Below are 12,016 nucleotides of genomic sequence, written 5' to 3' on the forward strand. Positions count from 1 at the left end.
GACAGACAAGCGTATATTCTTGTTTATTAGTGCGTCTTGTCCAAAGAGATATTCTCACTACCCGGTCTCTACCTACTCATTACGTTCGCTTTTTGGTCTTACCCAGATGACACTCAGTATCGCCTCTTGCGTAGCAGTTTCACCTGATGTTTTTGTAAGGCAATATTATATTTGAGGTCTTCATTCCCTTCAGAGGCTAAATTGACATTGCATGAAATTACGATCGAATGCAACTCAACTTCTAGGCAAGAGGCTCCCAATCGATCTCACGTGGGGCCCTGACTGAAGGTACAAAATACAAATTGCCGGCTAAGAGCTAGGGATATGCGAAAAAGTTAATAAAAATTGTACAGAATGATTGATCATTGAATACTTTTTATGAGAGGAATAAACAGTATCTGGCAAATTGTGCTCTTTTGTACTCCGGCAGTTCTCAATACAGTAACTGGGGTAAAAGACAATCTGACCAGCATATACCTGTCCTTTGATTTCTTTTAGTCTATTTCTCGTTCCATTTCTTTGTCCTCTCTGTGACCATCATGTTATTTTTCTTTTCTTTTTTCTTCATCTTTGTAAGCATTATTTTCTTGCTTCCTATTACCTACCTACGTAAGCACCAACGTCTACAAACAAGCCATCGTCAGGAGCGTTCTTCATAAGATTGCAAAATCTGACCAGGGTTTTGTCCTGCCATGAGGTGTGTCCGGAGAGCAGGTGATTGGTCTCCTCGTCCTTCTCTTTTGGATGAGTTGATAGGTAGAAACTTGGGAGACTGTCCGTATAGTGGTATCAGTCAGGTGATGAAAGATGAAAAAAATAGATGCATCAAGTGGACGAACACCTATGGACACATCGTAGTACTGGGTTTCATAATTATGTACTTATGATTGTGAGACAATTGAGGATTTAGTGGCGGAACGGTAATTTGGCTGACACAGACAGTCGGGGTGCATGTCACAAGACCGACACCCACGAGTAATACAGCCCATGAGCTCGATACTACGCAAATAAAGCCCACGAGACCGACACTAAGCAAAAGAGGCTCACGAGACCGACACTAGGCAAAGAAAGCCCACGAGACCGACAGGATGTACAGCGCCACCTATAGACCAATTAATTGTATAGGGTGTCCAGATAATGACATCAGATTTGAGAGATGGAAAAGGTCAGTTGCCCTCCCTCACCCACTGAACTGTTCAAGATCTTTAATTGTGTTTGCGTGCGTAAGTATTTGTGAAAAAAAAGGAATCAGTAAAATTGTGCATGAGATCTTTCGAAAATGCCAAAACACCCTCATTTCCCTTTCTGCAAAACACACACCGGTATACACCTACTTAGAAAAAAATAAAATGAAATGATGTGGACATTCAGATCAATCAACTAGAAAAATACCCAGCTGTAAAATGAAGTTTATAAGACAATATTTCACAAAATGGTCAATGTCGCAGTGCACACCTGCCTTACATGATGTGGAGGGGAAATAGTCATCTGCAAAGGTGTAGATTGATAGTATAAATTTACAGAAAATAATGTAATCGTCTATAATATCAAGGTAGCGTTAAGGCTTCTGAAAAAGAACATGCATCCATGAAAATAGCTATTCTATTTCATGAAAAATGTACCATTTTGAGGAGAATTATATTACAAACACAAGCCGCAAATCGAGGTGAATCGCTTCGACATAAAACTTGTTCATCATATAATGTCATACATTATATTTACAGAGAAAATCACAAATTAAACTCTAAGCAGGCAGGTTTTAGCAAGCGGATAGGATATCTTATAAGGCCTACTTAACCAGTGAAGCGAGAAAGAAAAGAGCGAAAAAAAATCCTTACATCCTGTCCACCGTCTAGCTAGAAGTTGGGAAAGCCTATTAAAGATAGCACGATGGCACCTAAAATTAAACTATGCGTCGTTCTTATCCTCTTTTATTTTTTACATACTTTTTTTTTTGGGGGGGGGGGGGTCCCAGAAGAGGACAATTTTATTGAAAAAAAAGAAAAAATGGTAACAATGTCGCTCCCCCAATAATATAGGGGAACCTTCAATCCTCCCTCCCATCAACGCCTCTGCAAATGAGGGAACTTTTGTAAGTGAAAGGTCTGCAGCACACTCTTTGATAAAATATTAGGAAATATAATTATGTACGTCAGTCTCAAAAGGAGTGTACAAAGTCTATCGAAAGGGACCCAGTGGGGAGCTTCTGCATGTTTATGATTGCACTTCAACGATCTGGTGCATACTTCTGGCGGTATTTGGACAATTTTCCATCGAGAAAATTCGAGATTGATTTGTCCTGACCTCGGTAATTGTTCGGGGGACAAATGATTTGTTTGCCCCCAACATTTCCATGGGGGCGGTGTAAATGCCCCTTTGCACCATCCCCCCCCCCCCCCCCAGGATCGACGCCCCTGATCATTCCTGTGTATGCCCATAGATGTATCCTGACTGAGTCATCAGAGTCATCATCGTTTGCTCAATGATTCAGGAAATGAAGGGGGTTTGTAGAGCCCACTACTGTCAAAATCGACCACTAATGTCAATACAACCACTAATGTCATAACACGTCGACGACAAATGTCATAATGACCACTAATGTCATAACACGTCGACGACAATGTCATAATGCCCACTACTGTCATAACACGTCGACGACAAATGTCAAAATTTCCAAATTTACTTAAAGAGGAGTCGCCTTTACAAAATCAAAGGCTGGCGAGACCCCCCCCCCCCCTCAATTTTCTTATTTTTATTCCTGTTGCGTTAACAAAATATAGAGAGGGGGCACCAAATGAGGGGTATGCGCCCCCTCTCGATCCGCGATTGCGTCAACACACAAATGTCAAAATTGTATTAACCACAAATAATGTCATAAGACGTCGACCACATTAATGTCAATACTCATTGCTTGCATTATAGGGACGGATACAGGCATTCCGTAAAGGGGAGGCGCCTTTACAAAATTGAAGCTGCAGCAACCCTACCCCATTTTTTTCTTTTTATTTCTGCTGTTTTAACACACAAAAAGAGATAGGGGGCACTAGAGGGGGCGTGCGCCTCCCCCTCAATCTGAGATTGCGTCAACCACAAGTTAATGTCAAAACCCATCGTTTGCATTCTAGGGGCAGATCCAGGAATTCAGTAAAGGGGAGCCGCCTTTACAAAATAATTATTAAGGCTGCCGCAGCCCCCCTTTTTTGCTTTATTCTGTTGTTTTGATTTTTTTTTTCATGAGAGAGGGCACCAAAGGGGATGCGCCCCCTTCTCGATCCGCAATTGCGTCAACCACAAATGTCAAAACTCATTGTTTCCCTTCCAGGGGCGGATCCAGGAATTCCGTAAAGGGGAGGCGCCTTTACAAAATTAAAACCTGCCCCACCCCTTTTTTTTCATTTCTGTTGTTTTAACAACAACAACAACAACAACAATAGAAAGGGGCACCAGAGGGGGATACGCACCCTCTCAATCGGCAATTGCGTCAACCACAAATGTTAAAACTCATCGCTTGCCTTACAGGGACGGGTCCAGAAATTCCATAAAGCGTATAAAGGGGAGACGTGTTTCTTTTGTTTAAACGAATAAAAAACAATAAAGAGAAACAAATGGGGGTGCGGTAGTCTTTAATTTTGTAAAGGGGTCTCCCCTTTACGGAATTCCTAGCTCCGCCCTTCCAATGCAAACAATGGGTTTTGAAATTAATTCGTGGTTGACTCAGTCGCGGATCGAGAGGGGGTGCGGTACTCCCTCCCCAACTCTATTTTTATTAACACAAAAGAAATTGAATAAAAAAAGGGCGAGGCGGTTTCGCAAGCCTTTGATTTTATAAAGGCGTCTCCCCTTTACGGAATTCCTGGACCCGCCCCTATATAGTGCAAGCAATGAGTTCTGACATTTGTGGGTGACGCAATTGCGGTCGACGTCTTATGACATTTGTGGTTAATCCAATATTGACATTTGCGGTTGACGTAATCGCGGATTGAGATGGGGCGTACCCCCTTTGTGCCCCCTCTCTTTATTTTGTCAACACAACAGACATAACAAGAAAAAATGGGGGAGGGGGGATCGCGACAGCCTTTGACTTTGTAAAGACGCCTTCCCTTTACAAAATTCCTGGATCTGCCCCTGTAATGCAAGCAATGAGTTTTGCCATTTGTCGTTGACGCAATGATGGATCGAGAGGGGGCTCATCCCCCTCTGGTGCACCCTCACTATATTAGGTTAAAACAACAGAAACAAAAATAAGAAAATGGGGGGGTCGTGCCAGCCTTTGAATTTGTAAAGGCGCCCTCCCCCCCCCCCCCCTCATACGGAATTCCTGGATCCGCCCCTGTGACGCGTTATGACCTTTGTGGTCGACGTGTTATGACATTTGTGGTTAATCCAATATTGACATTTGCGGTTGACGCAATCACGGATTTTTATAGAGGAGGCGCATCACCCTTTAGTGCCCCCTCTCTTTATTTTGTCTACACAGCAGAAATAAAAAGAAGAAAGTGGAAGGGGGGTCGCGCCAGTATTTGATATTGTAAAGGCGCCCCTCCCCTTTATGGAATTCCTGGATCCGCCCCCGTAATGCAAGCGATGAGTTTTTCCATTTGTGGTTGACGCAATGATGGATCGAGAGGGGGCGCATCCCCCTCTGGTGCACCCTCACTATAATTATCGGGTTAAAACAACCGAAACAAAAATAAGAAAATTTTGGGGGGAGTGTCGCGCCAGCCTTCGATTTTGTAAAGGCGTCCTCCCCTCCCCCCCCCCCCCCCCCCGCTTCACGGAATACCTGGATTCACTCCTGTGACGCGTTATGACATTTGTGGTCGACGTGATATGACATTTGTGGTTAATCCCCGATTTTGACATGTGTGGCTGACGCAATCGCGGATTGAGAGGGGGCGCATTCCCCTTTAGTGCCCCTCTCTTTATTTCGTCAACACAACAGAAATAAAAAGAAGAAAATGGGAGAGGGGAGGGTCGCGCCAGCCTTTGATTTGGTAAAGGCGCCCCTCCCCTTTACGGAATTCCTGGATCCACCCCTGTAATGCAAGCAATGAGTTTTTCCATTTGCGGTTGACGCAATGATGGATCGAGAGGGGGCGCATCCCCCTCTGGTTCACCCTCACTATATTAGGTTAAACCAACAGAAACAAAAATAAGAAAATGGGGGGGGGGTCGCGCCAGCCTTTGATTTTGTAAAGCCCCCCCCCCCTTTACGGAATTCCTGGATCCACCCCTGTGACGCGTTATGACATTTGTGGTCGACGTGTTATGACATTTGTGGTTAATTCCCGATTTGACGCAATCTCGGATTGAGAGGGGGCGCACCCCCCCCCCCTTTAGTGCCCCTCTCTCTATTTCGTCAACACAACAGAAACAAAAAAGGAAAATGGGGAGGGGAGAGGGTCGCGCCAGCCTTTGACTTTGTAAAGACGCCTCCCCTTTACAAAATTTCTGGATCCGCCTCTATAATGCAAGCAATGACTTTTTCCATTTGTGGTTGACGCAATGATGGATCGAGAGGGGGCGCTTCCCCCTCTGGTGCACCCTCACATATTAGGTTAAACCAAACAGAAACAAAAATAAGAATAGGGGGTCGCGCCAGCCTTTGATTTTGTGAAGGCGCCCCCCCCCCCCTTTACGGAATTCCTGGATCTGCCCCTGTGACGCGTTATGACATTTGTGGTCGACGTGTTATGACATTTGTGGTTAATCCAATATTGATATTTGTGGTTGACGCAATCACGGATTTAGAAGGAGCGCATCCCCCTTTCGTGCCCCCTCTCTTAATTTTGTCAACACAACAGAAATAGATATAAGAAAAGGGGGGGGGGCAAGGGTCGCGCCAGCCTTTGATTTTGTAAAGGCGCCTCCCCTTTATTGAATTCCTGGATCCGCCCTTGTGACGCGTCATGACATTTGCTGTAAATTTGGAAATTTTGACATTTGTCGTCGACGTGTTATGACATTAGTGGTTAATCCGATTTTGACATTTGTCGTCGACGTGTTATGACATTAGCAGTGAAAATGGAAATTTTGACATTTGTCGTCGACGTGTTATTACATTAGTGGTTGATCCGATTTTTGACATTTGTCGTCGACGTGTTATGATATTAGTGGTTGTTTTGACATTTGTCGTCGACGTGTTATGACATTAGTGGTTGTTATGACATTTGTCGTTGACGTGTTATGACATTACTGGTTGTTTTGACATTTGTCGTCGACGTGTTATGACATTAGTGGTTGTTTTGACATTAGTGGTCGATTTTGACATTAGTGGGCTCTACAGGGTTCAATTATGGACGTAGTCTGTTTATTTGTTTGTTGTCCTACGTAATTTGCAGATGGTCCCGCGTTTAATTCGCGTGTCATAGCATGTATACATGCAGGCGTATATCATTTGACGTTGTCAACGTCTGGACCATCCCTTACGTCGATATTACTATTTTCGCGAGCGGGCGAAGCGAGAACTTGAGAAAGTTTTGTATACACATGGGGAGATAACTTGAAAAAGTTATGTATACATCGTATCCTATGATAGGAAACTGAGTAAGAGCGTCATGCAATATGCCACAATTGATACAATCACATTTCTGCTTCTTCTATCTTTTTTTCAAATTTCAGGGGGTGATTGTAGAGGTCACCCCCCTCCTCCATTTCTGGGGAGTGGGGATGCATCCTCCCATTCCCCATACTCCCCTTTTCCTGGTTATTGCATAGGGTAATGATAATGATAATGATAATAATGATAGTAATAGTAATTATTATTATTATTATTATTATAAATGATAATGATAATAATAATGGTCATAATAATCATAATAATAATCATAATGACAAAAACAATAATAACAATAATCATGATAATAATAATAATAATAATAACAATAATAATAATAATAATAATGCTATAACCTATATCACAGCAGTTTTGATCATATATAGTAGTGAAGTGGTAGAGCGTTATGCGTGTTGAGTCACTAGGGAGTTTTCGCTACACGACGGGAAGACCGAGAATACGCGGAAGCGAGTATTTTCCCTTCCCGCGCTATCCATGAGACATAAGACTACTGATCAGAGTTTTAATTTTTTGCTCGCGAAGGGTTAAAGATCTCTGATCAGTAGAATTGCGTTTTTCGTGCAAAATTAAGACCCGTGATCAGCAGTTCTGCTGTTGCTTGCACATAGCGAAAGCCTTGATCAAGAATATTCTCAACCTTTCTAACACATGACATTCCATTAAAAAAAATATATATATATATATATTGTTTTCCCTGCCTTACCCTTTGCCCTGCACCTTGGCGATGATAAGCGGACTTCCGCGCTGAATTCGCATGTGGTCGTCAACAAACTGATGCAGACTCTCCGGTAGGGCAAACACACGATCTGGGCACTGTGGGCAGACTTCCCACAAATTTTGTGGCTGACCAACTGCGGGGCAGGGTGTATGCGCTCTCATTTGGACGCAATCTGCAATATCTCGGAAGCGCTCCTCTTGCTTCCGTGCGCGCTCTTGGGAGTGAAGTCTTCGCGCGTAGCTGCGATTCATGTAGACCTGAAGAAGAATCAAGGCTATCATCATCCCGATGAATCCGGAGTAGATGGCGATTCGGATTTCGCGGTTCGATCTCATGATTAAAACCTCAGATTCGATTCCAGGTTTGTCGACTCTACGTCACGTTTTGAGAAGAATCTGGAAGATAAAGCGAAGATCGGATGCAGTCTGCATGCCTTTCCATATCACAATGAAAGTGTGGGAGACTGAGTGATAATCCCTATATACAATGTTAGAGACCACCTCTATCACTAAATTGTCAAGGACCACGTGAAGACAAAACAACAACAACTGTGACTGGTGATTGCAGACCCCTCCCCCTCTCTCGCTTCCATCCTCTGGTTGTAACATTGTTTCCTGTTAGAGGGGTATATATTCCCAGTGATATATCATGATATATGCCACAAACTAATTCGATTTACATGTTTTCATCCTCTACCTTCGCACGTTAAATTTATAACATAATATTATAATAGGTTGCAATAAATATAATATATTTTATTTACCGAAGATAGTTTTTACTAAATCTTATAAAAGTTCATCATTTTAACGGTAACTTACATGAAAGCAAGAGAATATCAATCAGAGGGGTAAAGGCTCAGGTGTGATGGTAAAAACTGAAGGTAATTTGTATATTGAAGAAATTCATTTCTGAAGTGAATCCATAAAGAACGTTTGTTAAAATTAATTCCTTTCATCTTATAAGTTATATAATTTCTTTTAATTGCATATTGGGCAAATGTCAAAACAATGTCGCTTACCAAATATTTTGGTTCAGCCATGATCATTAGGCCTATACTCGACTAAAAGACAAATTCTCCTCATCAATTATTATTTCATGTTCAGCAAAATAAACACAACATTGTTAATCTTTTTCACAAACTTTTTTATACAAATAGCAGCATAACATGATATAGGTATAAGTTTCTCCTTCACCAAGTATACATTCAGCATGAAATTTTCATTTCAAGTATATTGCCTTTGAAAGGCAAAAAAAAAAATGCATCAAATTTCCCGTTTTTTATGGCATTTCACTCCTTTCAACTTCATCTATAAAATATTTTTCCTGTGAAATCTTCAAGGATGTCAGATTGGGGTGCTGTTCGTTATTCCGAGGTTTCTCTAGTCCATAAGGTTCGTCATTTCGAAGGTACGTTAATCCAAAACACACAAATTCCCTATACCTAGAGGTTCAATCATTATCCGAATATGAAAAAGGTTTTGTTAATCCGAACATTTGTGGCGTTATTCCGAAGATTTCTGAATCCGAAAATGAAATTCGGAATAACGAACCTTCGGAATAACGAATCTTTGGACTGAAGAGCCTTCGGAATAACGAACCTTCGGAATAACGAGGTGTAACCGTCAAATTGTTATTGTCGTTCTTTTTATTCTTGCTGGATATGAAAAAAAAAATGTTTGGGCTTTCATATTTTGCAAAAGAAAAAAGCAAAAGAAAATATTCTAGATGCAATAACGGTTATGCCTCCGCCACGAAGTGTCGCTGGAGGCATTATGTTTTGTGGTTGTCCATTCGTCCGTAATCGGTTTTGTGGACAGCATAACTTCAAAGTATCCAAATGAAACTTGACATAATTGGTGTGTATGCGTAAGTGGACGAAGGCTGCGTTTATCAACTCCTTTTCTCGGCAGAAACAGGTTATCCAAACAGCTTTCAAGGAATTTTTATGAGTTGACAAACGCAAAGCTGTTTTGAAAGCCCTTTAGGAAAGCCTTTGGCTGTACAGGCTGCGTTTATCAACTTTCCCCAGTTTAAACGACTTTCGAAAGCCCCTTCGATAGCCCTTTCGATAGCCCTTTCCATAGCCCTTTCGAAAGCCCTGTCCACTCCCTGTACTATTAATGTGCCGCTTGTTTTCGTCGGCTGCGTTTATCAACTTTCGATAGCCCTTTCCATAGCCCTTTCCATAGCCCTTTCGAGAGCCCTTTCCAAAGCCCTGACTGCCTGTACTATTAATGTGCCGCTTGTTTTCTAAGAAGGGACGGCGAAAAGCAATTACCATCATAAAGACATATCTTCCTTTGAGAGTGACGAGTCATGATACAATGCCACATGAATCAATTGTCTTCCTATCTGTGAGGCAGCTCCAGTTTAGCACATACTTCAAATATTTCTGAGTGGCGGCATGAGACATGGGATCAAAGGGAATGAAATTGTTGTTACTCTATTTCTCAAACCTTGTTGGTGAGAGAAACACCTCCTTGTTCCAAGCATAAATGCGTGCATTACACACAGCTGTATGTATACACCTGTGTACACGTACTCGTGTGCACTTTACGTGGCGCGCGTCTTTTCAGAAGCTGGAAACGCATGGAACAAGGAGATAGGAAGACAATTGATTCATGTGGCATTGTATCATGACTCCTCACTCTCAAAGGAAGATATGTCTTTATGATGGTAATTGCTTTTCGCCGTTCCCTTCTTAGAAAACAAGCGGCACATTAATAGTACAGGCAGTCAGGGCTTTGGAAAGAGCTCTCGAAAGGGCTATGGAAAGGGCTATGGAAAGGGCTATCGAAAGTTGATAAACGCAGCCGACGAAAACAAGCGGCACATTAATGGTACAGGGAGTGGACAGGGCTTTCGAAAGGGCTATGGAAAGGGCTTTCGAAAGGGCTATGGAAAGGGCTATCGAAAGGGCTATCGAAAGGGCTTTCGAAAGTCGTTTAAACTGGGGAAAGTTGATAAACGCAGCCAACTTCGAAAGGCTTTTACAAACAGGTTTCTGATAACCTGTTTAGGAAATCTGTTTGGATCGTCACAAATTTCGGGCTTTCGAAAAGGCTTTCCTAAAGGGCTTTCAAAACAGCTTTGCGTTTATCAACTCGTGAAAATTCCTTGAAAGCTGTTTGGATAACCTGTTTCTGCCGAGAAAGGAGAGTTGATAAACGCACCCTTTCGTAAAAAGGCTTTCTAAAGGGCTTTCAAAACAGCTTTGCGTTTATCAACTCGTAAAAATTCCTTGAAAGCTGTTTGGATAACCTGTTTCTGCCGAGAAAAGGAGTTGATAAACACAGCCTGTGTTTATCAACTTCCCCTGTTTAAACGACTTTCGAAAGCCCTTTCGATAGCCCTTTCGAAAGCCCTGTCCACTCCCCTGTACTATCAATGTGCCGCTTGTTTTCGTCGGCTGCGTTTATTCAACTTTCTCCATGTTTAAACGGCTTTCGATAGCCCTTTCCATAGCCCTTTCCATAGCCCTTTTGAGAGCCCTAAAGCCCTGACTGCCTGTACTATTAATGTGCCGCTTATTTTCTAAGAAGAGACGGCGAAAAGCAATTACCATCATATAGACATCTTCCTTTGAGAGTGACGAGTCATGATACAATGCCACATGAATCAATTGTCTGGCCTATCTGTGAGGAAGCTCCAGTTTAGCACATACTTCAAATATTTCTGAGTGGCGGCATGAGACATGGGATCGAATGGAATGAGACTGTTGTTACTCTTGATTTCTCAAACCTTGGTGAAAGAAACACCTCCTTGTTCCAAGCATATGCGTGCATTAGGCTGCGTTCACATAGAAGTATTCGGTATTCGCTATTCGGGCACCGAATACACCATCACCCCGCACCGTCAACTCACCATCCCATGCAGTGAGGATTTCCTCCTACATCCCAGCAAATCTTATTAACAATTTCTTAACTGCATCAAAATGTCAGTCTACATGCTTGTTTTTTCTAAAGGGCAACTTTGCTATACTTTTCGCAGCTATTCGGTACTTTCGAATAGTGCCCTCTTATGTGAACCGGTGTGAGGAAATCCTATCGTTCGATTCAAGCTATTCGCGTTGCCCTCGAAAAACGAGCTCGAATACCCGAATAGTATACTTCTATGTGAACGCAGCCTTAGGCTGCAAAGTGGGAATCGAGCTTGTTCGATTTTCTTGGAGCGTATACCGTCTCTCGCGTTTATGAAATAATGACACTTTTGGTCTGGATTTGCCCTTTAGCAAAAAATAAGCATGTAGACTGACATTTTGATGCAGTTTAGAAATTGTTAATAAGATTTGCTGGGATGTAGGAGGAAGAAATCCTCACTGCATGGGATGGTGAGTTGACGGTGCTGGTGATGGTGTATTCGGTGCCCGAATAGCGAATAGCGAATACCGAATACTGAATACCGAATACCGAATACCGAATACTTCTATGTGAACGCAGCCTTACACACAGCTGTATACCTATGTACACGTACTCGTGTGCACTTTACGTGGCGCGCGTCTTTTCAGAAACCGGAAACGCATGGTTGCGTAACGGCAGTAGGGCGACCTAAAGGGCTTTCAAAACAGCTTTGCGTTTATCAACTTCGAAAGGCTTTTACAAACAGGTTTCTGATAACCTGTTTAGGAAACCTGTTTGGATCGTCACAAATTTTGGGCTTTTGAAAAGGCTTTCCTAAAGGGCTTTAAAAACTGCTTTGCGTTTATCAACTCGTGAAAATTC

The 12,016-nt window shown here is 42.4% G+C and overlaps 1 protein-coding gene across 1 annotated transcript; it reads right to left on the minus strand.

Moving 5' to 3' along the window:
• Positions 1–605: 605 nt before the first annotated feature.
• On the minus strand, positions 606–7,630 carry LOC139714116 (uncharacterized; the record flags this gene model as incomplete). Its single annotated transcript, XM_071625838.1, has 2 exons — positions 7,281–7,630; positions 606–772 (listed from the first exon to the last, which is right to left on the minus strand). Coding segments are annotated over exons 1-2 (517 nt in total), but the record flags the coding sequence as incomplete, so codon positions are not given.
• Positions 7,631–12,016: the final 4,386 nt, after the last annotated feature.

Source organism: Diadema antillarum, unplaced genomic scaffold (genome assembly GCF_040938485.1).
Source record: "Diadema antillarum isolate AM-2024a unplaced genomic scaffold, OU_Dant_1.0 seq00002166_RagTag, whole genome shotgun sequence".
NCBI classification, from domain to species: Eukaryota; Metazoa; Echinodermata; class Echinoidea; order Diadematoida; family Diadematidae; genus Diadema; species Diadema antillarum.